Raw genomic sequence first — 27,457 nt, forward strand, 5'->3', positions numbered from 1 at the left:
CACAAGGAAACTACAGACCAGTATCCCTCATGAATATATACACGAAAATCCTCCACAAAATGTTAACAAACCAAATTCGGCAATTTATAAAAAGGATTACACAGTAACCACACCCTGATCAGGGACTCCCGGCCTGCGTCAGCTAAAAGCACAGGCACTCCAGAGATAGTGACCGGGGGACTCTCATGTTTGGGACCAAGGCCCAAGTGGAAAGGCGGCAAAACAGCTGGGATGCTGGTGCAATGGCGTCTCAGGCTGTGGCTGCCAGTGCTTAGAAAACATCTTATTTGTGAACATCTTTTTTCCAAATCAGCCCACATAAGGAGGACTCTCAGCAGCCCAGCTCCCTCTCTTTGTCCAGGGGTGTTCACGCCGGTGTCCACCCATGGCATCTGCTTCTAAAGGCTCACTTGGTGTCTGCACCGAGAGGGGAAAAGCAGGACTTTGCCTACCTTGCAGCCTGGTTGGCTATAAAATAGCAGAGAAGTAAAAAAAAAAAAAATACACACACACACACACACACACACACACACACACACACACCCCAAATCCCCAGGGTAATAAAGTAAACTGACCATTTATTACTCCCCTTTTCAACTACTATACTTAAAGAACTTTCTGCAGTCAAGGCAAGTGCTTTTTAAGAGTGCAGAGGCCATCCATTTGCCTTCCCTGCACTGTCCTAGACACACACGCACCCCACCACCCACACATGCACACACGCGGCTCTGTGCTGTTCGAGAATCAGATGTATTTATGCTGAAGCACCCTGCTCCTGCTGCCTAAAAATAAAAGAAACAAAACCGATGCTTTCTCTGGGGAGATTCTTGCACACTCTTACTTAGACAAATTCTTCTCTTTAAACTGTTTTTTCAACCACCCACCACCATTTGCACTCTCATAAAAGCCTTTTTCAATCCAAGAAATGCTGACAAAGAACTGCTTCTTAATGTCTGTACTTTGTTCCCTCAGCATTAAGTCACCATGCCTGTGTTTTAGCTAAAAAAGCCTTAGGATTTCCCCCTACTCGCTGGTTTTCGGAGTGCCTTCGTCCATTCTGATGAAGCAGGCTCCTCATTAACATTCTTCCTCTCAGACCGGGCATCCACACAAGGGGCTGCCGGCCTCCCTGTAAAGGCCACCCAAGCTATCAAATGCTGTTGGGGAGCTCCAGCTCATTTGAGAAGTGCCTGCTTCTAGCAAAGCCCTTTGGCACAGGCAAAATACCTGCTTTCAGTACAAAAGCACCCCAGGGCCCAGGCCACCTGGCTGCCACCCGGGCTTCAGCGGCTGTCATACATGCTGGTCCGCAGATTGAACAGCGAGAATGTGCTGGCCAGGCCCTGCCCCGCGGTCACATCAGGCATCCCAGAGGCGGGAGTGGCAGAGGGAAAGGAGTGCTGGACTAACGGATCAGGCCCCAGATGGTGACTTGGCTCTCTGCTGAGTTCCCCTCAGAGCCCCAGCCTGCTCGTCTGTCACATGGGGCAATCGTCCCCACCCTCGCCTCTCACCAGGTCAAGTGAGGAAATGGACCAGAAAGCGGCAGAGGGCCAGGCAGGGGAAGTGTCCCGGGCGTGGGTCTCACCTGGCCAAACACATAGAGCAGCCCGATGGTGCCTCCCGTCTGCCCACCCAGGACCGAGGAGATCATGGAGTAGACGCCACCGCTGCCGATGCTGCTGCGCTCCCCGACACCAATGCCAGACAGCACCGTGACGAGGGCCACCAGGACGACGAAGGACACCAGGAACATGCCCAGGAGCACTCCCGTGTTTCCCTGCAGCAGAATAGCAAGGAGCGAGACTGGGTTAGGCGAGAAGGCCCCGCCAGCTCCCTGCTGGGAGCACTGACCACCTCCCCTCCTCCCACAGCATTGGAATGGGGGCCGGGGGTGGAGGCACAGAGTCAGGACAACTAAAAAGGACAAAGCAAGCACCACAAGAGCCAAGGCCAAGAAGCAGTTCTAACTGAAGGGAAGCGTCCTGGCTGCAAATTCTTCAATGACTCTCGCACTCTACTCGCACTGTAGAGTACAGTCAGAGCTGCCGATGCCCCCACAAGGTGCCTCCTAATCTCACTTTGTGCCTAACATGCAGCGGCAAGTTCTCTCCCCACTCCCACCCTTCCCTATGCTGACTCCCTGCCTGGAAGGCCTCTCCTGCTCATTCTCTATCTTTGTCAGGTTAACTGCAGCATATCCTTTAGGTCTGTGTTTAGGATTTCTCACCAGGAAGCTGGCCCTGTAACCCTTTCTCTGGGCTCTTCCAGTGCCGGGGCTTAGTGCTTTTCACAGGACTTGTCAAACTGAGTCTGTTTCCAAGCCGGTTTTGACGTCTAGGCTGTGAGCTCCAGGCGAGGATGGCATGGTTTAGATGTTTGGATTTGGATCCCCTCCAAATCTCAAGTTGAAATGTGATCCCCATTGTTGGAGGTGGGGCCTGGTGGGAGGTGTTTGGGTCATGGGGGTGGACCCCTTGTGAACGGCTTGGTGTCCTCCCACAGTAATGGGGGAGTTCTCACTCTGTTCGTTCGCAGGAGAGCTGGTTGTTTAAAAGAGGCTGGCACCTCTCTTGCCTTCTGTCCGGCTATGTGGCACGCCTGCTCCCTCATCACCTTCCCCCATGAGTGAAAGCTTTCTGAGGCCTCACCAGATGCAGATGCTGGTGCCATGCTTCTTGTACAGTCTGCAGAACTGTGAGCTAAATAAACCTCTTTTCTTTATAAATTAGCCTCAGGTATTCCATTATAGCAATGCAACATGGACTAATATGGAGCAGGATCATGTTTTCTTCCCCTTCATATTCTCAGTGCTTAGCATAACCTCCACAAAATAGGTGTTCATTAAATGCTTGTTGAGCGAATAAACAAACACATGCACGCCTGGAGATGAACACATGTAGATAGACACATTTCAGTGTGAAAAGCAAGAGTTCCTGAGAGGAAATGGACACAGCACATCTAAGAAGGAGCTGTAACGTCACATATTTTGCAATAGGAAGCAAGGAAGACTCCTGATAGTCAAGACTCCACGTGTTGCAGGTGCTGGAGAGAGAACTAGGAGTGAGCAGAGCCAGTTCAAGAGCTGGGTGACCTAACATGAGCTGGAAAATTGCCCTGGAAGTCAGTTGTACTCTGTTCCAGTGTTCATAATATAATGCTCAGGGGCTCCACTGCTGGTCTGAGACCCACCCTGGCTGTGGTTAAGGCTGAACCCTGAGCTGAGGATCTGAGTGTGGCATAGAATGAGAGCTTAGGAAGATCTGACCTTGCCCAGACTTCTTATGGGGGCTAAGAATCCTGTACATCCCACTATAAAGGAGTTTATATCTCCCGAAATTTGCCCATGTAATGGTTAATTTTATATGTCAACTTGGCTAGACTATGGCAACTAACTGTTTAGTCAAACACTAGTCTCAATGTTGCTGTAAAAGTGATTTTCAGATGTGATTAATATTTACTATCAGTTGACCTTAATTAAGTAAAGGAGATTACCCTCCATAGTATGGGTGGGCCTTATCTAATCAGTTGAAGGCCTTACAAGCAAAGACTGGTTTCCTAAAGAAGAATGAATTCTGCCTCCAGGCTGCAACACAGAAGTTCTTCCTACATTTCCAGCCTTCAGACTCAAGACGGCAGCATCAATCCTTACCTGCTAATATATGCCTGATATACTTACATCTCCTGCTGGCATTGGCCTGTTTCTCTGGAGAATCCTGACTAGTAGATTCAACACCTTGAATGGCCTCCTCTCTTTCGCCCATCTAGTCCAGCTCACCCTTCAAAGCCTGGCTCAACCACATCTCCTCCAGGAAGCCTTCCTGGACACCTCAGTGACTGCAGCACTCATAGCCTGTTCCACCCCAAGGGACTTAATGCTGTTTTGAGAACTCTCCTAATGTGATATCTACCCATCATGGCTGTTAGCTCATGAGGCGGGGCGGGGCGGAGAAGAGGGGATGAGGCCCCAGGCCATGTCTTGTCTTTTGTAATCCCATTGGCACTAAGGAGTGCTTGGCCCACAGCAGGTGCTCAGCCATGTTTAGGTGGTGACTGGCTTGCCTTTTGTTCTGCACACCTGTGTGGTCTACTGAAGTCCCACTGCATGAGATGGCACTGTGTGTGGGACTGAGAACACCTGCTCCAGGCACACATCTGCTTGGAAGGTCCTAGGATGCTTTTGCATAAGACTTAAAGAAGAGGCCTTTTGTTCCTTCTACAGAGGGAGATGAACTGACCCCCAGGATCTCACACAGCAGAGTGCGTCCTAGGCGATCCATCCCTAGAGGTAGGTGGCCCACACCTATGACCAAGCATCTTCATGCACAGTCTTACCCACAGGGTTGCGGTACAGTGGGGGAAGGCAACCATGTGGGCGGGCCCAAGATGAAGTGAAGAATACCAGGAAAACTACAGAGGGCCACAAGCTGGAGGCAAAATTGCCATCAATGATCTCTCCGACCCATCTGGAGTCCCGCCCATGATGACCCCTGACTTCTGTGCTCCTATTCCACAGTTAAATCTACAGCGTGAGGTTTCCATCGCAACCTCAGAAGCCTATGTTCGTAGGATGCTCATTTAACAAGCAATGCTAGCTATTCACTGTGCTTGCTTCTGTTTCATGTTTCAGGAGTATCTGTGCTTCAGGAATCTGTGGTCTGCACTGTAGAATGCCAAGAGGGGCAGAGCTTTCCTGTCTCAGGCCCGTGAGAGGCCCCAGGCCACTAGCTCAGCACTCACCACCAGCCAGCCTGTCCTCAGGAAGAGCACAACCCCAAAGATGTTGATCATGCAGGATGTGAACACACCATCCCAGGTCCCAAACAGCACAGGCTCCCACACGAACAGCTGGCTCTTCCACCAGGGCTGGGGCTGGGCCAGGGCCTCCTGCAAACAGAACACACAGAAATCAGCTGAGGGGAGGGCCAGGGATAGCATGGGGAGGGAGTGAGAGTGGAACAGGAGGAGGGAGGTAGGAGAACTCAGCTTAAAAACAATCCTGTCTTATTGTGCCAGGGCAAGTGTGTGTGTATACACACATGCACACACACACACACACACACATATCCTGAAGCATACCTCTACAAAAGGGTCACTGTTCTCTCATAACAACAGTGACTCCCGTACCCACATGTAGCAGAGACTCATTGTTCACAAACCTAGTCCTTTCCCTCTAGTCATCATTCAAGAAGCCAGGGAGTCAGGTAGACTCCCAGCCTCTTTGCAGCTAGAGGTGGCTGTGTGGCTGAGTTCCAGCCCATGGAATGCAAGCAGAAGCACTAGATGATGCTTCTAAGTGAGTGTAAGATTCTGGGTTTCACCTCCTGGGGCTCATGGTCATGAGCCCTCTTCATCCTCCAGTCCTAGCAGGGACAGCAGCTTCCGGCAGTTACTAACCTATGGCCAACCTTACTGGGTGCTCTTTGCTCCTTCAGCCCTTCTAACACTTCTGCAATCAGCCCTGTGGATGAGATTCCCTGTTTAAAATGACTGGAGTTATTTCTGTTTTCCTGACTGAACACTGATACCAGTGATCTCTGCTGATACCCCAGGATTCTACAGCATTATTGGACAATTGTTTGGAATCAGAGGTGAATAACACATCAACAGATTCCTTACTCGTTTTTCCAATTCACAAATAACAAAGGCACTTATAAACACTCAAATGGAAACCCTTTACTAAAAAAACCATAACTTGGTGGATATACTAAAACGATCTTAAACAAAACCAGTAGCAACTCACACTGTGAACGCTCTTATGTAGATCTGGCAATTAATCTAAACTCAGGCATGAACAGTCTTCCAGTGACCGCAAATGACTACAGGAGTGATTACTGTTCTCAGCTGGGTTGGGTGGGTGGGGAGAGGGAGGCATCCAAAGCTAGGAGTCACCATGTGCAATGATTCTGGACCTGGTGAGCAAATGTTATCCATAAACACAATAAAAAGGCAGAAAAATCAAGAGTTTAGGGGAAAATCTAAGATCCAGAGTCCACGGGGCATGGCTGCTGAATGGTTGAGAACAACGGGTGCACCCAGGATCTAGGACCAAAGGCTGAGGCCAATGGCACATGCTCAAAACCAGAAGGGAGGATCCCAGACACATCCACAGATCAAGAAGGGGCCTTGAGAAATACTCAGGGATCTCAATTCAGCCACATGGGACTGTGGGTCCGGGGACCCCTTGTGTCCCGTCAGTCTCCAACTCCATAAGCTTCATTTATGCATGTATACGACTGCTTGCCTGTCCTTCGCAAACCACAAACGAGCAATCTCCTGAAAGTCAATAAATGTCAGAACAGTCCTCGGGGTTCGGAACAAAGACTCTGCCAATCTAGGCTTGCCCTTGAGCAAATGGTACCAAAGGACCTGTCTGGGGAATGCAGGATTGTTTCCCAGGATCCTAATCTCAAAATTCAGGATAGGTCCCAACTTCCTGTCTCTGCTTGTGTTCCACTTCCTATCGTGTCTTGTTACAGGCCTACCGTTCCTCAGTAATAACAGTGACTCTCAGCAACAGAAAGACTAATACTATAGAGAGTGCCGTCAGGAGCCCTCTGCTCTGCTCCTCACAGCAGCTCCGTGAGGCAGGCAGGGAGGGGGCCCCACTGAGGGCTGAGGAGACGGAGACTGAGAGAAGAAACCTGACGGCCCAATCTCACAGCTAGGGCTTCTCACAGCCAGGGCTTCAAATAGCACTTGCAAGATCTGTGATTTTCCCTGCACCACACTCAGCTAAACATTAGTTGCCCTTTTTGCCCCTAAATTTAAGTCTTTCAGGTTTCAAATTCTAACACTCTGGACTTTCCATAACAGCAAATACATCTGCCTTACCCATGAATGCCTTTGTGATGATAGAAACCTTATTCCTCTTTCATGCGCGCCTTCATTTTCCCACTCTGAAGGCTGGTTTGCATATGCGTTTGTTTACCTGCTGGTATATGAAAAGCCTTTCATTTCCTTGATCTTACTGGACTAGTGAATCAGCCTCAAGGGTAGAAACTTAGAGCAGGTAGAAACTTCAGGAAACCCTTTACCCAGAGAATGAAAATATAACTGATTTAAAATGGGTTTGGTGACTGAGCCCTGGCAGCTTGTTTCAGGATATTTAGGGGTGTGTGCCTACCTTTTCTCACCATGTGACAAAAAACTATAACTAAGTCTTCCCACAGTCTGCTTAGTGGAGATTGGGTGGGAAGAGCGTAGGTTTGACCCCAAGGGAGTAACCCTGATGTTCTTGGAGAAAGAGAGAGACACTACGGAAGCTCAGCAAGAGAGAGAGAAAGAAGGAAAAAGAAGAAACCAAAACAGAGAGAAAGGGGAAGAGAATGAGATGGAAAGCCCCAGAATAAAATACCAAATAGATCCCCCGAGGGATATTTCCCAGATGCCACGCTGCCTCCCAGGCATCCACATAGAAGTAGCAACTTGGAGCTGGGTGCAGTGGCTCACGCCTGTAATCCTAGCACTTTGGGAGGCAGAGGTGGGTGGATCACTTGAGGTTAGGAGTTTGAGACCAGCCTGGTTAACATGGTGAAACCCCATCTCTGCTAAAAATTACAAAAATTAGCCAGGCGTGGTGGTGCGTGCCTATAGTCCCAGCTACTCGGGAGGCTGAGGCATGAGAATCACTTGAACCCAGGAGGCGGAGGTTGCCGTGAGCCGAGATTGCACCACTGCACTCCAGGTTGGGTGACAGAGTGAGACCCTGTCTCAAAAAAAGAAGTAGCAGCTTGTGTGTCTCCACTCTTCTCACAGGTCCCTTGTCCAGCCTCGACACATTTATGATGCCATTCAGACTTCAGCTAGTGCCCAGCGCGCGCCTCTTGGGAGAGGACTGGCTGGAGAACTCAGAGCGGCTCCCTTGCATCATGAGAGCTCTGGCTCTGTCCTGCGCGCTCTCCCGTTCTCTTCAGCTCCTGTTCTGACAGGCTGAGGGGCAGGGCCACGGTCTGCAGTACAGGCAGACATGCAACAGAAGGACAGAACGTCAGCTCCCCTCCACATACACACAAAGTACTGGATTCTCCTGAGTCTGCATCCCCCACTCCTTCCCCTAAGGCAGAAGGAAGGAACTCCTCACCCCAAATAGGCCCTCCCGCAAAGTCCACGCTAAGATTCTCTGGGTGCCACCACCCAGTCATTTCTGTTGCCCAGGGGAGGAGGGGATGGAAGGGCTGGGGTGATGGTTGCTGAAGGTTAGGCCAGTTCTAGGCTCTCTTGTGAAACACCAGGAGAGAGGTCTGGTCCCAACCATGGGTTGCTCTCTTTAGGACCTAGTGTCCCAGATTTGGGCCCCAGTCATCAATTCCAGCATAACATGCATCCCATTCAACATCCTATTACACAGACATAATGGGCTGGGGAAGTGGAATGTCCCCTATACTCAGCACTGGGTCTATTGCGAAGTAGAGATAGAGGATAAGGGGGATAAGAAAAGCAAGGGGCAAATCGGTCCCTCAGAAAGGGCAGCACAAAACATGCCTGAGGGCAAGAGTCCTCTCCTCCCTGAAGACCCTCAGCCTGGCAGGGCCAGCTTGACAGGTTCCAGGGGTGCGGCAACTTGGCGCCTGGCCCAGGATGATCCCTCCGCCATGCTCCTCCTTGCTAGGGTCTTCCTACCCAAGCACCCAGGACAAGAAGCCAGACTCCTGTCCGTCTGAGCCCGGGGGCCTGCGCCCCATGCTGGAAAAACCATGACTGCTTGGTGGGTGTTTTTAGTTCAGAAGGGGAAGTCGTTCTCCTGTGAATAATCTCCATACTTGAGCAAGGTGGGGGGCAGGTTGAGGGGGATAGGGGGTTGTCTAGAAAGGCGGGGAAGTTGCACCTGAGTGGGAAGTATCTCAATCCTGCATCCAGCAAGCAGAGCTGAGTAAGAGGCTGGAAAGTTCTGCCAGAGGCAGTGACATGAGCTCAGCCCCAGAAGCCTTTTGCCTCAGTCACCAGCTAAGTCTTCATGAACGCGTTTGAAATGTGAGATGACACCTTTTCTCCCTTCTGGGAGCTGGAGGAAAAGCAATCAGTTGAGAAATTCTGCTTCTGTCCATGCAGGTCAGGGGTAGGTCAAAGCAAGACCTGGCCTGCCCCTTTCTCTCCAAGTGCACCTGCAGAGACTGGTTCCACTTGGATTACACACACATGCAAACCAGCAGATGGCTTCCTCAAAGTTAATTATTGGATTATTAATTAAACATCAGAGAATATGCCCAAGCTGCTGCTGAACTGCAATCCAACGGGCAGACTGAGGAGCCCCACTCCTTTCCCCTGCCTCCGAACCGGCCCCATGTGCTGGACCACAGGGATTGAGAGCTGGGCCGGGTGCCAGCATGGCCGTGGGCTCCATGGGCTACAGCCCATATGTGCAGCTACATGCCTGCCTCAGGAGGGGTTTGTAAAGTTTAGATGAGATGATAGTTGTGAAAGCTTGTGTAAACACAAAACACAACAGAGGATTTTAAATACATACGAGGATTTCTTCAGGGAAGTTGGAAGGAAGGCAAAGAAGTCTTTTGACTGCATTTGCTATTTTCTCCAGCTAACTTGTCTTCATGTTTAAAGTGGAATCCTTGCTCTACAGCTCAGCCCTGAAAGCTACATCTCTAACCCCTGCCCAGCCCAGGCATTCTGAGTGAAAGAGAGCCCATCCCTTCTGCTCTGTAGTGGGAGTTCCAGGATGGACCTCCAGTGAGTGCTCTGCCACGCGACTGATGCTGGAAATGGAAATGGCTCTGCAGCCAAGGAAGCAAGGATCCAGTTGGAGCCATCAAGGTCTTATTTCCCTGGATTAGGATCTGGGCAGCACCCTTGGTCTGTACAGATTTAGTCATTCCTAGGAATGTGAGATCTTCGTGACTGTGCCGGTCTCTTCTACCACCGAGCTGGTATGAAAGCTGTGGTCAAAATCTAGTCGTTCCCACAGACTCAATCTGTTTTTTTTTTTTCCTCCATACCTGTGCATCTTCACACTTGTTCAAGGCTGGGATTCTCACAAGCGCATGACCTGATCACACATGGCTCAGCATCCGAGGTGGCAAGACTGTCAGACGCTGTGAAAACATTGATGCTGAAGTTCTGCCTCCCAGAACCACACAGCAGCCTCAGAACTCAGAGCCCAGAGATGAGCTCTGGACACCTGATGTCATCTGGCAAACAACAAAACGCCACAGCAGCCATGCCAAGGCCACCTAAACAAGGGCTTCCTCTGCCCTTCCCAACCTCCTTGGCAAAAGGGCAGAGCTTTTCCTGCTGGACTCGGGCTGCAGCAAGGAAGTCTACCTGGATTTAACACAAGGAGGAGCAACATAGACCCTAATGTCCCCTCCCCCTAATAACAGGCGACCCACTGAAACATCAGCTGCAAAAAGGTTATTCTTCCAGGTGCTTCAGTGGATCAGCCAATATTCTATCCATTTAAGAATTCATATGTAGTGAGGAGACCCATCCATATAGTTAAAATTTTGGAAATCATGTTAATATTTTACATATCATGTTAATATTTTACATACTCAACATCAAATATAATTAAATCAACAAAGATGAGAGTTCAAAATCTAAGTAGAATGCAAAGAGAAACAAATTATCCTAGCTGTATTTCCAATGAATGCCATAACCATACTTAAAGTGGAAAAAGAACTAACCGGAGTAACTTATGAACATAGTACTTTGACTATGTATCACAGTCTAAAATAAAAACAACTGCAATTAATATTAAATGCTGGATCAAAAATTTGAGTATTTGTAGGAGTATGAATTACCAATTCTAAATCTGCTTTCTGTGAATTACAAGCAAATAACCAAATATATTGAATAGGAGTGAAGTTTCTCACGGTTGGAGGAGGAATTCCAACTAAGGAAAGAAGAGAAGAATAACCCCCGTAGTGATGAATTGGAGTTAGACGTATTAGTATGAATTTATGGTTTTTGATATACAGAGACCCAGATAGATCAATGTACATATTTATATTTACATTCCTTCCCTCTGCCCACTTAAAGTGTCTATAAGGTCAGGCACAGTGGCTCACACCTGTAATCCCAGCACTTTGGGAGACAGAGGCTGGAGAATTGCTTGAGGCCAGGTGTTTAAGACCGGCCTGAGCAACATAGTGAGACCACACCACTACAAAAAATAGAAAAATTAGCCAGGTATGGTGGTGCGTGCCTGTAGTCCTAGCTACATAGGAGGCTGAGGCAAGAGGATTGCTTGAGCCTAGGAATTCAAGGTCACAGTGAGCTACAGTCATGCTCCTGTACTCCAGCCTGGGCTACAGAGGAGACCTTGTCTCAAACAAACAAACAAAAAAAAAAGTGACTATAAGCTAAGACATCCCAGTGGCAATGAACGTACCTAGCACCCAGATCTTGATTTCTAAGAATCATAGAATTTCTATCTATCTTAGAATGAAGAATTTCTAAGAATGATAGAATGATCTATCATTCTTCACTTTAAGGCGCCAGGGCTCCTTGCGGAAGTTACTAATTCAAAGCTAGGGCGGAGAACGTACAAAATGAGTCTGGAATATCTTGTGCCAGAAAGCAGGGAAGTGCTAAAAAGAAAAAAAATGACACGGATGTGTCAAAAGGACACAAGAGCCCACTTGAAGGGGCTCCCACTAGCCAAATCTGGCACAATTTGGTCCTGAAAGTAAATAATAGCAATAGAATATTCAAGGAGTAGAATAAGAATCTGAGTTCATATGGACATAAATAAATAAATTCACTGTTTTTTTTTTTTCTTTGAGACAGGGTCTTGCTCTGTCACCCAGGCTGGAGTACAGTGGTGTGATCATGGCTTACTGCAGCCTCAACTTCCTAGGCTGAAGCAATCCTCCCGCCTCAGCCTCCTGAGTATCTGGGATTACAGGCGTGTATCACCATGCCCAGCTAATTTTTTTATATGTTTTGTAGAGACAGAGTTTTGCACTGTTGCCCAGGCTGGTCTCAAAATCCTGGCTCAAGTGATCCTCCTGCCTCTGCCCCACAAAGTGCTGGGATTATAGGTGTGAGCCACCCTACCTGGCCATGACTAATCATAATATATCTATTTCTGCTCATTGTCACTGAGTGGACCTGGAGGCTGAGGGCTGGAAGAGCAACTGGAATTGCTGTAGTCCCAAACATATCCCCTTTCATGTTGATGTGGCCCTGGCCAAGGTATCATTCCCGTGTGGCAGCAAGAAGAGAAAGCCCTTCCTTACAGTGAAAAGCCAACTGATCCATGTGGAAGGAATTAGGGGGTTAGAAAATGACCATTTTGCAGCCATCACAGCAAGAGTCAGTTCTGCCAAGGATCATCAATGGATGCAAATGCTAATGAGTGAAGGATTAATGAGGAACAGGGTATTTCTATAGTCTCAAAGCATCCTCTACAAATTACTTATTAACTACAAAGAGAAATTAGTAACTTTAGAGTGGATTAACCTAGTGGACACCACCTTAAATAAATAGCCAAAGTTAACATCACCAACAACGGGACAAATGGAAATCACGTAGCTCCTACTATGATGTTCTGGGAAGAGCACGCCATCACTGCTGTGGTGTTCCTGCCAAAAATAGAAAACCTAAATCTACCTGTGACAGATCATGCCCCAAACTGAGGGACATCACCCCCCAATTCTGCCTATAAAATACCAAAAAACAAAAATAAGAAAACCTGAGGACAGTCTACAAAATAACCAACATGTGTTCTTTAAAAAAAAAAAAAAAAAAAGTCAAGGTCATAAAAGACAAAGAAAGGCCAAGGGACTGCTCCAGATTAAAAGAGACTAAAGAGAGTATCACAACTGGCCAGGTGTGGTGGCTCACACCTGTAATCCCAGCACTTTGGGAGGCTGAGGTGGGTGATCACCTGAGATCAGGAGTTCGAAACCAGCCTGGCCAATATGGTGAAACCCCATCTCTACTAAAAATACAAAAATTAGCTGAGTGTGGTGGTGGATGTCTGTAATTCCAGCTACTCAGGAGCCTGAGGCAGAAGCATCACTTGAACCTGGGAGGCAGAGGTTGCAGTGAGCCAAGATCGCACCACTGAACTCCAGCCTGGGGGAGAAGAGTGAAACTCTGTCTCAAATAAAATAAAATAGAGAGAAATTATCACAACTAAGGGTCACGTATGATCCTGGATTGGATCCTGGAAGGTCTGGGGGAGAAGCTGGGGGATGTTAGTGGGATAACTGGCAAAATTTTAATGTAGAGTTATGGATTAGAAAATAGGATTTTTTTTTTTTTTTTTTTTTGAGATGGAATCTCGCTCTGTCACCCAGGCTGGAGTGTAGTGGCATGATCTCGGCTCACTGCAAGCTCCGCCTCCCAAGTTCATGCCATTCTCCTGCCTCAGCCTCCCAAGTAGCTGGGACTACAGGCACATGCCACCATGCCTGGCTATTTTTTTGTATTTTTAGTAGTGATGGGGTTTTACTGTGTTAGCCAGGATGGTCTTGTGCTCCTGACCTCGTGATCTGCCCGCCTTGGCCTCCCAAAGTGCTGGGATTACAGGCGTGAGCCACCTCGCTCGGCCGACAATAGGATTTTTTAATGTTATATGTCCTGATCCTGAAACAGATATTGTGGTTAGGTAAAAGAAGATTCTTGTTCTTAGAAAATAGACACTGAAGTATTTATGGATAAAAGGACATGATGTCTGCAAATTATTTTTATACGGTTTAGAGAAAATACATACATATGTATAGAGAGAATGGTCTAATGATAAAGCAAAAAGGCAAAGTGTTAACAAGTGGTCAATTCGAATCGACTGAGTCAAGAGTATGTGGGGTTTTTTATTGTATTATTACAACTTTTCTATAAATGTAAAATTTTGTCAAAATAAATAAATAGGTTGCAAAACATTATGAATGTATTTAATACCATTGAACTCTACACATAAAAATAGTTAAGATAGTAGACCTGGGGCAGTGGCTCATGCCTGTAATTCCAACACTTTAGGAAGCCAAGGCAGGAGGGTCACTTGAAGCCAGGAGTTCGAGACCAGCCTGGGCAACATAATCAGAACCTTTCTCCAGAAGAGAAAAAAGGCAGGTGTGGTGGCACATGCCTGTAGTCCCAGCTACTTGGGAGGCTGAGGTGGGAGGATCGCTTGAGCCCAGGAGTTCGAGGCTGCAGTGAACTATGCTCATGCCACTGCACTCCAGCCTGGGCAACAGAGCAAGACCTTGTCTCAAAAAATAAAATAAAATAAAATAAATGTTTATAACCAACTATAATAAACACAAAAATACAGTTACAGAAAAAAATGCTATAAACCTTGACAATGTAAAAATAATAAAGCAACCATTAAAAAATGGAAATGAAATGAGAGAAATGGAAGGAAGTGTATGTGTGCCAATGTCCTATATTTCATATGGGAAATAGGAAGTAAAATGATAACAAATTAGGAACCTAAGAAACTGAGGTATAAGGATATTATTTAAAGTTACAGTGAGAAAAATTAAAAGACATGAAAACCAGAAGCCATTAGCAATGACTGCCACTGGGGAATGGAAGTGAAGGAAGAGGGAAAGAAGGCTTTTCGTTTCATGTCATGTTGTATTGTGTGAATCCTTCTCACTGCATGCATGTAGTACTTCTATGATAAAAACCCTAGACCATGCACAGTGGCTCACACCAGGAATCCCAGCACTTTGGGAGGCCCAGGCAGGTGCATCACTTGAGTCCAGGAGTTTGAGAACAGCCCGGGCAACATGGCGAAACCCCGTCTCTACTAAAAATACAAAAAAATAAGCTGGGCGTGGTGGTGTGCCCTTGTAGTCCTAGCTATTCAGGAGGCTGAGGTGGAAGGATCATCTGAGCCTGGGAGGTTAAGGCTCCAGTGAGCCATGATCGTGCCACTGGACTCCAGCTGGGAACAGAAAGAGACTCTGTCTCAAAGAAAAACAACAACAACAACAACTAACTTATTTTATATTTAAAGAAAAAATTATCACATTATTAGAAATATTTTTAAACCAGAATGGGTTTTTTGGCTGACCTAGCGTTAGGGATACCATTTATGCCTATATGTCATTTCATTCAGTGGATGAATTCACCAAAAGATTCCTGTAATTTCAATCACATTTTAAAATGTATTGAATGAATGGAATACTTAAAGATGGTGAATCCTTTTGTAAAATCAATGCCTACCTCAACATTTTTTGTGTATCTTTAAGTTTTTAAATTTGTTTTTGCTTTGTGTTATTCGTTACTAATAACTACCTAAAATTAAAAAGGAAAGTGACTCAAAATGAGTCATGGCTTTTTGTTTTAAGTTAAATTCTGTGAATGCAGAGACTCACGGCAGAGCAGGAACGCAACTATTTTTGGCTTAGTGAGGGTTGCTCGGCCACCATTGCCTCAAGTTAATCAGTAAGCCCCTAAAGCCTGTAACCAGGGACAGTGATGTTATTTACAGGATATCTGCAGATTGGGAAAAGAACATGCTGGAATTTTTACACAGGTGAGTGATTTTTACCACACTACCCTTTTTTTTTTCTTTCTACCTGTTCATGTGGGGAAGAAGACATTCACACAGCAAATCAAAAACAGGCTGGACACAGTGGCTCACACTTGTAATCCCAGTGCTTTCAGAGGCTGAGGCGGGAAGATCACTGGAGGCCAGGCAAGGAGTTCATCACCAGCCTGGGAAACATAGTGAGACCCTATTTCTACAAAAATTTTAAAATTTGCCAGACATGGTGGCACGTGCTGTGGTCCTAGCTACTTGGGAGGTTGAGACGAGAGGATCCCTTGAGTCCCAGGAGTTTAAGTCTGCAGTGAGCTATGATCACATCACTGCACCCCAGCCTGGGTAACAGAGTGACACCCTGTCTCTAAAAACAAAACAACACAAAACAAAGGGAATGTAAATAGGACCTTTCTTCCAAGCAGTGGTAAATGTTAAAGCATTATTGTATTAGAAATGCATCAAAGTTGGGTGAGATGGCTGATACCTGTAATCTCAGTACTTTGGGAGGCCCGTGGGAAGATTGCTTGAGCCCAAGAGTTCGAGACCAGCCTGGGCAAAATGGCAAAACCCTGCCTCTACAAAATATTTTAAAAATAGCCAGGCATGGTGGCATGCACCTGTGGGCCCAGCTACTCAGACCCAGGAGGTCGAGGCTGCAGTAAGCCATGACTGAAAAAAATAAGAAGAAGAAGAAGCATCAAAGCTAGGTACTACCTCTAAAGACTTTTCATGTCAAGCACACCCACCCTTTGATTAAGGTGTTAAAATTCAGAAAGAAAAAATTTAGGAATTCGATTATACTTGATAATTATTGAAGAGCAAAAAGAGATACTGAATTGAATTATACTGAAGTATGTGTATTTCTTTTTAATTTAGTTTTATTTTTTTGAGATGGAGTCTCACTCTGTCACCCAGGCTGGAGTGCAGTTGTTTGATCTCAGCTTACTGCAACCTCCACCTCCCGGGTTCAAGTGATTCTCCCACCTCAGCCTCCTGAGTAGCTGGGATTACAGGCAGCCGCCACCACACCGGGTTAAATTTTTTTGGTATTTTTGTAGAGACGGGGTTTCACCATGGTGGCCAGGCTAGTTTTGAACTCCTGACTTCAGGTGGTCTGCTCGCCTCGGCCTCCCAAAGCGCTGGGATTACAGGGGTGAGCCACCGCGCCCAGCCATATGCATATTTCTCTTTATCCTACTACAATTAATTGATAATGTTCTAGGAATATAGAACTGTCTAATGTTTTAACTGTTATTCTGAAGAGAGATATTTTGGTCAGAGAAAGTATAAAATGAATGAAAAAGTAAGCTAAAACTCAGTTACTCTCCCCTACAGGAAGCTAGGGTGTTCAATGAGGCCAGGCGGCCAGAGTAAAAGCACCACCTAATGGCACCTTATTCAAATTACAAGAATAGTACTTCAGAGGCATTACCATAGCATCTAGGTGTTCCTTGCAAAGCCCAGAAGATTAAATGATGGCAAATGCAGTATTTTGTCTATATCTGACTATGGATGAAATTTACCTTAAGGCAGTGAGAAGGTTTGAAATTACCTAATCCCTCTATTAATAGTTAGGCAGAATGTATTAACCACGTTTTTTTTTTTTTTTTAATCTGTATCTAATGATGTTATGACAACTTAAAAATCTTGCTGACCAAGGACATGAAAAACCTCTACAATGAGAACTACAAAACACTGATGAAATAGAGGACACAAACAAATGGAAAGACATCCCATGCTTAGAATTATTAATGAGAAGAATTACTGTTGTTAAAATGACCATACTATGCAAAGCAATCTACAGAGTCAATACAATCCCTATCAAAATACCAATGACATTCTTCACATAAATAGAAAAAAAAACACAAAACCCTAGAATTTGTATGGAACAACAACAAAAAAGAGCCAGAATAGGCAAAGCCATCCTGAGCAAAAAGAACAAAGCTGAAAGCATCACACCACCCAACTTCAAAATATACTACAAAGCCATGGTAACCAAAACATCATGGTATTGGTATAGAAGCAGACACATAGACCAAAGGAACAGAATAGAGAATCTGGAAATAAATCCACATATTTACAGCCAACTGATTTTCAACAAAGATGCCAAGGACATATATTGGGGAAAGGACACCCTCTTCAATAAATGGTATTAGGAAAACTGTATATCCACATGCAGAAGAACGAAACTAGACCCCCATCTCTCGACCTATACAAAAAGCAACACAAAATGGATTAAAGACATAAACGTAACATCCAAACTATAAAACCACTAGAAGAAAACATAGGGGGCATGCTTTGGGACATTGGTCTGGGAAAAGGTTTTATGGCTAAGATTTCAAAAGCACAGGCAACAAAAACAAAAACAGACAAATGGGATCATATTGATCTAAAAAGTTTCTGCACAGCAAAGGAAACAGTAAATAGAGTGAAAAGACAACCTGTAGAATGGGATAAAATATTTTCAAGATATTCATGCAACAAGGGACTAATATCCAGAACATATAAGGAACTCAAACAACTCAACAGCATAAAATGACTAATCCCATTAAAAAGTGGTCAAAACATCTAAATAGACATTCTTCAAAAGAAGACATACAAATAGCCAACAGGCATATGAGAAAATGCTCAACAGCACTAATTATCAGGGAAATGCAAATCAAAAACACAATGAGATACCACCTCACACCTGTTAGAATGACTATTACCCAAAAAATGTAAGATAACAAGTGTTTGTGAGGCTTCAGAGAAAAGGAAACCCTTGTGCACTGTTGGTGAAAATGTAAATTATTACAGGCATTATAAAAAACAATATGGAAGCTCCTTAAAAATTAAAAATAGAACTACCATATGATCCAGCAATCCCACTGTATATACTTATCCAAAGAAAAGGAAATGAGTATATCAAAGGGATGCCTGCACCCCCATGTTTATTGCAGCCCTATTCACAATAGCAAAAGGAGTCAACCTAAGTGTCCATCAAAAGATGAATGGACAAAGAAAATGTGGTAAATGTATACAATGGAAAACTATTTAGCCATAAAAATGAATGAAATCCCATCATGTCAGCAACATGGATGGAACTGGAGGTCATTAGGTTAAGTGAAATAAACCAGGAACAGAAAGACAGATATCACATGTTCTCACTCATATGTGGAAGCTAAAACAGTTGACTTCATGGAGGTCAATAGTAGAATGATGGTTATCTGAGGGTGGGAAGGGGATTGGGGGATAAAGAGAGGTTGGTTAATGGGTACAACTGTATAGTTAGATAAAAAGAGTAAGTTATAGTGTTCTATAACACAGTAAGGTAACTATAGTTAACAGTAACTTATTGTATATTTCAAAACAGCTAGAGGAGTAGATTTGAAATGCTCCTAAAACAAAGAAATGATCAATGTTTGAGGCAATGGATACCCCAATTACCCTGATTTGATCATTACACATTGTATATATGTACCAAAATATCATATGTACCCCATAAATATGTATAATTATTATATATCAACTTCAAAATGTTTTAAAATCTTGCTAGCCTAGGAAAGACTGACCCTCCCAGACCTAGCCAATTCTCAGAGATAGCAAAAGGCTTAGCCATGAACATACCTTTCTTAAGCAAAATAACCAATGCTGTCTATACCTCCAAAAACCACCTCCTCATCTAACTCACATACCACACCAAGATTTCTCCTGACCCAAATCATTCCAGAGCGACGCATCTGGCAACCAGAGGCCACCCCTACAACCCAGAGCCCACTAGAATTGTTCAAACTGCCAGTCCTAAGCTGTTCACCGTGCCCTGCCTTTCCTCTCCTGAAAAAACCCCAATAAAGGCTTTGGGCTGGGCATTCCCCTCACTCCTGTCTTCAGCCCCCTGAGCATCCCTGGTGCTTCCCCTGTGGCCCTGCCTGGCATAGTGTATTCTCTTTTCTCAAGCAAGGTAAGTAACAAAAATCTTCTTTCAGTGACATTGACCTCTCCATGTTCTCACCTCTGTAAGTTAAAAGCCTGCAGGTACAAATGAGTCACAGAACCCTGCCTAACTCATTTCAGTGAAGAATACTGTCACTCCAGTTTCTAGATAGGACACTTTTATCCAGAAAATGTCCCCACTCTATTTTTTACAAATATGCAGCATTTGGGGCCCAGTTGTCATTTTCAGGCAAAGTAACCAACGGGGCTATAAAATAGAAAGGGGGAAAGACAGAGGAGAAAGAGAGGAAAGGATGTCAGTGTGCACATGAAATACTTGTGCCGCATCTCAATCCTGAGAACAGGATCTGCCATTTCTCTCCAACTCCAGGAGCATTAGCCTCCTGTCTTCTGCTGCCTGTAAAGTTGCTTCTGTCCCTTGGCCAGAGGTGGTTTTATGGTGAAGCTAACAGCTTAAGCCTCAGGACGAATCACTTGGCATTTGGTCCCTTCCAAAGATTATGCCAAATTTTCTATTTGCAATTTGTATCCTTTCTACTAAAGAGAGTCCATAAAAATGGTATGAGCTTCATGCCCTACAAAACCTGGGATAGTGAGGGGGTCATGGCCCTAGGAATCCCAGAAACGAGTCCTGCTCTTCCACCCAACCATTTGGGGCCAGTGTCCTCATCTTAAAAAGAGGGGCTTCAAGAGATAGAAATATGTTTAAAGAAAAAAAAGAGGGGCTAACAAGACTTTCTTGTCTGAAGTTCCCTTTTCCTTCCTCCTCAGCCGCATTCATTTCTCTACATCTACTAATAAAGCAATATGCTATTACCTGGCATGTGGCTACCGAGGCTCACTTTGCATAATGGCTTTTTAAACATGTTAAAAAAGCCCTGAAAAATGCATCGTAAAAATGAAAGTCAGTTCTTAACCATACACTGGCTAATGAACACTCAGAAAATAAGAGCTAAGCTTTTGTAATGAAGCCTGACACCCATACTCAAAATTGGATGTGTCAGGGTCAACTCAGGGCTATGCTCTGGGGCCAGTAGCCTTGCTTCTAATCTGGTTCTGCCACTGTTTGTGTGTGGCTCTGGGCAAGTCGTTCAACATTTGTGTCCTCCTGGACCCACTACTGCTGGAACTCAAGTTTCTGGGCTTGCTTCTTGACACGGCAAGCAAAGGGACTAGGCCAGAGGATCTCTGAGGACTCCTCTGTGTCTTGATTGTTTGGTTCTGTTTCTATCTGCCTCTCTTGCCGGTGCCACCTCCCTATTCACCATTGCCCCAAAACTTGACCAGACTCTATCTTACCACGCCAAGCTAACTCAGGTAAGCCATCTAATTAAAGAGGAAAAGACAGAGAAAAAGTGTGTATTAGTCCGTACTTGCATTGCTATAAAGAAATACCTGAGACTGGTAATTTATAAAGAAAAGAGTTTTAATTGGCTCATGGTTCTACAGGCTGTACGGGAAGCATAGCAGCTTCTGCTTCCAGGGAGACCTCAGGAAACTTTCAATCATGGTGGAAGGCAAAGGGGAGGCAGGCATCTTACATGGCCAGAGCAGGAGCAAGAGGTCCTGGGAGGTGCTGCACACTTTTAAACAACCAGATTTCATGAGAACTCACTCACTATCGGAACAGCATCGAGGGAATGGTGCTAAACCATTCATGAGAAACCACCCCCAGGATCCTATCACCTCCCACCAGGCCCTACCTCCAACACTGGGGATTACAATGAAACATAAGATTTAGTGGGGACACAGATCCAAACCATGAGACAGCAAGGGAGGAGAGGACACAGAAGGGAAAGAGCTGGGACGCTGCACAAGAAGACAGGGAGCAGAGTCAGAACCCAGGCAGGCCTCAGCGACCTGGAAACTCCTCCTCCTGCGCTGGGGCCAGACACCATGGTTCTGATGGGGAGCCTACTCCCACGGCCGGCAGCGGGTTTTTTCCTAGAACAATTAGCCAGACTTTGGCCTGCAGACCTCCTTGAAAAGGGTCCACATGGACCCACTAGTGCCACACTTCAAGTCTCTGTGGTAAAGCAGAATGCAGAAGAAAGAGCATGAATCTGGTATACTAGGTAAACTGGCTTTTGGTGACTTATTCTCAGGCCAGCTTCCCTTTTAAGTTGCTATTGAGACTCTCCAACCCTGAGAGAAGGAAGACAAAAGCCTCAGTCTAGCTGCAGGCACTTCTTGTTCCATAAGAACTAGGAGATTGCTATTGTTTTTGTGTTTGTTTTAATATCTCCAGCAGGAGCTGGAGATTCTGGCAAGAACTGTCATTCAATAAACACCTGGTAAATGAAACCGAGTTTTCTCCCTACTCCTGACGCTAAGAGCATGAGATTCTGCTGGACTTCAGACCTCCACACAGCTTGTCAGCTTGCCATCTGTTTTTGTCTCAGGCTACCTGCTTTCTCCTGCCAACTCAGTCTTCCTGAAACAACCAGATTGCAACAGTTCTCTCTGTCCAGTACCTGGCAGAGACAAGCACCCAATCATGGCTCGTTAGCCTTCCATTCACCTCCCTCTGCACCGGCTGTTTCTTTCTTAGTTTTTAAGCCCCAGGTTTCACAGCCTACTCCGCTGGGTTTCCGTGTGCAATCGGCTTCATCCAATCATCAAACGAGCATTTTACTTAGTGCTTGTCATGTGAGAGGCACTGGCTCAGACCCTTCCACATATGGCATCTCCTTTAATCTCATAAAAACCCTGAGAATCAGGTCCACTGACCCCATCACATAGTTGTGGAAATAGACTGGGAACCTGTGGGTAATTTGCCCAAGGGCCCAGCCTATCCAGCAGCACGGTCAGAATGGGAAACCCAGAACCCAGGTTTGAGTCTACCACCAAAGCACACAAAGTGCCTCTGGACAGAGGCCCCTGGAACAAGACTTGGCCTGCCAGCAGCTCGGTGGGTTTCCAAACACACACTCATATTCCCAAACCACTCCAGACTCACCCAGGCCTAGAAAGCACCCACCATCCTCAATAGACTGCCCACCCAGCAGGTTGTCCAGAACAATGTCCCACATTCTAGTGTTGGTCCAAGGTATGATTCTGGGTTTGAGACTCCTGCCTTAGGTCTTCCACCTGACTCAGCTGTGCTGAGTCATGCATTTATTTGCCAATGGATTCTTCTGCTTATTTATACCAGTACCCCCTGGATTAAATACATACTCCCCACCTTAGTTTTATTATTAGCCATTTATATAACATAAGCTGAATGCTGACCAGGAACCAAGCACTATACCAAATATTTATGCAAATTATCTCTTTTAATTGTCTTCAATCTCTACAGTAGTTTCAATCACCGGGCAGTCATTTTGTAGGTGAGGAAATGGAGGCTTAGTGAGGTTACAAAACTTGTTCAAGGTCACAAAGCATTAGAGCCAGGACTTGACCCAGGTAGCACATGCACCCTCGACCACCACACCATTAACATTCAGATCTACAGCTCCTTCCTAGTTGGTTCACTTATTACTGACCAGTCTACACACACACACACACACACACACACACACAGAGAGAGAGAGAGAGAGAGAGACAGAGCTACCCTATCTGGTCCTAAAATGATTAAAGCAAACCAAGAGTTAATTCATTCACCCTCCACCTAACTTCCAAGTGTCCCCACCCTTGCCAAACTTCCTGTGAGCTACTTTCTAATCACCGTGACCAAGAGAAGAGCAGGTCAAGACTGAAGGTGGCATGACACTCACTAGCCTGTCTTCCCACTGGGCACTGCCTCCTAATCTTGTGTTATGCAGGCCCCAAATCTCCTAGCAGAATTTCTGATCCCCAAGAGTGGAATACAATTTTTCAAAGGTTCACAGGAAACTTCTTGAGGGCCAGCCACTCCCAGAGTTCAGCTTCCAGCATGTTAGCCACCTAACCTACTCTGTTCCCCCGCAGAGGTCCTTGATTTACCATCTGGGTGGCTTTCCTTATACCATTTGGAGCAGGAGGCACATAGCAAAAAGGATGAAAGCTTGGGACTTGGCATCAAACGTCCCTGGCTTTACAGTGCTACAGTTCTTCTTCTGTCAAACCAAAATAATCATATCAACTTCAGAATGTTATAGTGGAGATAAATGAGGTAATGCATATTAAGTGCTCAGTATACAGTAAGTGCCCACTAATTGGTAGCTATTATCATTTTCTCACCCTCCCACCGGTAATATGCTTCCCAAGTCCACCATATGTTCCACTTCCACCATTACTTTAAGACTTAATGCAAATGGCAACTCACCCAATTCCTAGCCAGGTGAGTTCAGTTCAGTAGAAGCAACACTGATGGAGCATCTTCTACACATAACCCACCACGCCAAGTATTGGGGATACAAAAATAAATAAGACATGCCCTTGAATTTAAGTTCACAGCCTTAAGGGAGACAGAAAAGAAACAGCTCATTTCAATGCTACCTAATAAGTGCAGTGACACAGGATGCTGTGGAACAGGAGGGGTGAGTTAACTATCACGGAGGGCCCTGGGGGCCAAGATGAGGAGTCTGAGCTGAATTCTGAAGACAGTGAGAAGCTATTGAAGGAATTTAAGCAGAGGGGTCAAATGTACAGATGTATGCTTCATAAAAGAATCGCTTTAGTAGCAATGTGGAAAAAGAAGTTAGGAGAGTATGAATCATCCAATCAAGAAATGGTATCCTTAACAAGACAGTGCAGGGGAAGGAGAGAGAAAGAAAGGATGGATTTCTAGATCGTGAACACCAAAGGCCTTAAAATTGGGCATTGGGCAGTGTCCAATCCTTCTATGTTTAGATATTAAGAGAGAAGGAGGCAACACAGAGGTCATTGTATCCATTACATTTTAGAAATCAACTCTCTCAGGGCACTGAGGACAATTTAACTTGCATTGTAGTTTTCTGTTGTTTGTTCATGTGATCAATCAACTAACATTTACTGTCTACTTAAATACCAGGTCCTACCTTGGGTGAAGGTTTCAATGACAAATTGTCGATAAGAAGCATCAGCAAAGATCTAGGGAAAGATATAAGCCCTGGGGAACGGTGTGGTTTGGCTGGGAGGTGTGGCAGGAAGAAGACGACGTGGGGAACCCGACTTGAGACTCAGGTGGGGTCAGACTGTGTAGGGCTGAGGCTGGAGAGGTTGAGCCCTGAGTGGTGCACATGAGGAGACACCAAAGGTTTTAAACAGGGGAGAGAGGAACAGATGCTCTCACAGGGGAGAACCCAGAATGTCTTATTTGTCTCCTTTGGGAATTCCTGGGGCCTCACGTTTTCCATCTGGGTTTCTGTTTCATGTTGGTTCTCTCCCCACTGGTGGGGCTTGTTCCCCTGTTATAAGGCTGGGAAACCCTCCTGCCCCTCTCCAGAAAGCAGGGCAGAAGCCCAAGAGATAGTGAAAAATTCATGTTGAGTGATCATGGATGGCAAAGACCCTGGGTGCACGTAGTTTCTGGATAAACACCTTAGTATCGTGTATTATTATTATTATTATTTCTTCAGGGACCAGTTCTCTGTTTCTGGGGAGAGCCACTTCAATTCCGTATCTACAGAATGCATGTTTGCTATAACTAATGATCAGCAGGAAGAAGATAAAGGAAAAAAAAAAAAAAACCAGCAAACACTAGGGCATCCAGAAATCCTTTTGGCTTCAGAACATAAGAGTTTTTTCAGAAATAAATTTACCTTCTTACATTGGTTTGATCCAGAACTAAAATGAGTTCATATTATGTGAGTCCTCACTGTGACTGTCCATGGAAGGCCTCTCAGGATGGGGTTTGGAGTTGTGCGAGATCTCAGGATTCAAAATCCACCACAGATAATGCCAGAAGTTTTCTGTACATCAACAGTTAATAACGGCTATAATATTTTGGCTATATTTTCTCATTAAACTGGATGACCAAAAAAGACTTTGGAGTTAATTACGTCTAAAGAGTGCACTGTAATGTTCGCATCCAGCCCACCGTCTGGGGATCCCGGTGCTCACAGGCCTCCATCACAGACCCGGCACATCCAGAGCCTACCTGCTGGGCTGCCTCGTGGAAGAGCTCCTGCACCTGGGACATCTGGGTCATTCTCCAGCAAACGGGATCCTGGTGATCTGGACAGGGAGACTGCTCTGGAAGGTAACAGCATCCTTGGTCAGGCTGGCTCCTCCTCTCCTCTGCTCTTGTTGTCCATCCTTTCCCTCTACTAGAATTGTTCAAACTACCAGGCGAGGCCCTGGCCGGGGAAGAAGCCTTGTCTGCCTCATCTGAAAACTTGGCCGGGTTACCTTTTTGGTACCCAAGTAGATCCTGCTGGTCCGTCAGAGCCCACCTGTGCTCAAGCGTTGCTGCCCTAAAGCCTCAGGCACTCCCAGCTCTCTCCTTCTTCCCTGAGCTCCTTAAATATGTGAGGGTCACAGCCCAGCTGCCCAGCCTTGAGGACACAGAGTCACACTCCTCTCCTGCCCTCAGGTGCCTCGTGAACCCCTCTCTCCAGGCGGAGGGCATCATGACTCACTAGACCGGGCTGCAGGTGGTGAGTGAATGTAGCTGAGCAGAGGGGAGAGCGGCCATGAGGAGGCTGTCCTGGGGCCCTTCTGGAGCAGGGCCAAAGAAGGGTAGGGGAGTGAAGAGGGTGGGTGAGAAAAGGCTGGACAGGACTAGGGCAGCTTCTCAGTCCATCCCCAGGCACCCACCCCTTCGCGCTGGACCTGGCTTTCCTTGAGGGGAGGGGGGAGTTTGTCCCCCTGATCTGTGTGGCTCTTCTCCCCAGCACAGTGCTGCAAGGTAGACGGGGCTCAGGACCCTTTGGAAGAAGGAGGAAGGGGGAGGACGAGAGCAAGAGGGAAGGGTAGAGCTGGTCATCCTGGGAAGAAGGCGACTAAGGACAGCAGCCAGCGCTGGCGAGGAGGGAAGGCGCTCGGGCACTAAGAGTGGAGGGTTCGGGGAACAGGGTTAGCCCAGTGGGAAGCTGGGAAGGCTGGGGGACTTCGTGGACTGCAGTCCTACCAAAAGCCGCGTGACAGGTAAAGGTAAGGGGCAGAGCACCCGGGTGACCCCGGCTGCCCGCGCCGCACAGAGCAAGGGACCCCAAGCTTCAACCCGCCCTTCCCGCCGCCCCGCAGAGCCCGCTCCTCCGCGGAGCCCCGACCCTCACGTCTGGGCCGCGCTGGGACCCGGACCCCTTGGTACACCACGCAGACGCGAACCCCCACCCCGAGTACTGGGGCCACGCCCGTGTGCCGGCGCGCGGGTGACCGGCGGTAGGGGAGAATCCACCTGGGCGGGGAGGTGGGGGCAAAGGTGACCCCAGACCTGGCTCCCAACTGCGGGCCGGGGAGAGGAACTGTCCCGAGACCACCCTCTCCACCCGCCACAGCCCTTCCGCCCTCACCTGCTCCCGGGACAGCCAGCTCCCAGCGCCGGGCCCGCCCGGTCCCCGCCCCGCCGCCACGTGGCTGCCCCGGCTCGGCTGCACGGGTCCCAGCTGTCCTGTCCCGGCGGGGGACCCCTGCCACGCCAGCACCGGGAGTCTCGGGCCCAGGTGGAGAGGCGGCGGTGCAGAGGCTTTCCCTCCGCAAGGGTCTGGCCTTCGTGCCTAACTGGACAAGAACTTTCACCTGGGCAGGGGCAGGGCTGGGAGAACACAGGGAGTAGGGGCCGCAAGCCCACAGGCTCAACGTGACCAGCCACTGCCGCTCCCCCCTCGACAGTGCCACCAGCGGAGGTGCTCAGCCCCGAGACCAGGGGGCTAGGGTCAGGAGCCTACCCTGTGCGGCTCTGAGGAATGGCTGTGAGCACTGCACCCAGGACTGAGAAAGCCCGGGGTAAGCCCGGAGTGCAGGGAAACCCGCAACACCCTGGGCAGGTGCCGAGAAGCGTCTGGACAAGCTGACCGAGACCCCGGTACCAGGGGTCTCCGTGTGCGCCTGGCTGCGTGATCAGGTGACCCCAGACTCTGAGGGCGTGGAAGTGCTTTTGCCAGGAAAGTGCTCTGGGCATGCTGTATAGGGGTGAATTACCCTTACCACCTTCAGCAAGACCCAGAACTGCCTTTCCTAGGGGTGAAGTAAGGTTTCCAGGGCCTCATGTTGCAGGAAAAAAAA

The 27,457-nt window shown here is 46.9% G+C and overlaps 1 protein-coding gene across 1 annotated transcript; it reads right to left on the bottom strand.

Moving 5' to 3' along the window:
• Window positions 1–309: 309 nt before the first annotated feature.
• On the bottom strand, window positions 310–26,806 carry LOC119625848 (solute carrier family 12 member 8-like). Its single transcript, XM_038003433.2, has 5 exons — window positions 26,746–26,806; window positions 25,389–25,483; window positions 4,741–4,887; window positions 1,589–1,780; window positions 310–417 (listed from the first exon to the last, which is right to left on the bottom strand). Exons 2-5 carry the CDS (start codon window positions 25,437–25,439, stop codon window positions 310–312), a joined length of 498 nt encoding a protein of 165 aa, XP_037859361.2. The 5' UTR covers window positions 25,440–25,483; window positions 26,746–26,806.
• Between the last annotated feature and the right edge of the window lie 651 nt (window positions 26,807–27,457).

The sequence above is a fragment of the Chlorocebus sabaeus genome, chromosome 22, assembly GCF_047675955.1.
Source record: "Chlorocebus sabaeus isolate Y175 chromosome 22, mChlSab1.0.hap1, whole genome shotgun sequence".
Classification (NCBI taxonomy): Eukaryota; Metazoa; Chordata; class Mammalia; order Primates; family Cercopithecidae; genus Chlorocebus; species Chlorocebus sabaeus.

What these genes read in the sequence shown, in the direction of transcription:
- LOC119625848 (XM_038003433.2), bottom strand. Translation starts at nt 25,439, where the DNA reads ATGACCCAGATGTCCCAGGTGCAGGAGCTCTTCCACGAGGCAGCCCAG. An exon ending in TCCACGAGGCAGCCCAGCAG is followed by an intron (nt 4,888 to 25,388) that starts GTAGGCTCTGGA and finishes TTCTGTTTGCAG; the next exon opens with GAGGCCCTGGCCCAGCCCCA. An exon ending in TGAGGACAGGCTGGCTGGTG is followed by an intron (nt 1,781 to 4,740) that starts GTGAGTGCTGAG and finishes ATTCTGCTGCAG; the next exon opens with GGAAACACGGGAGTGCTCCT.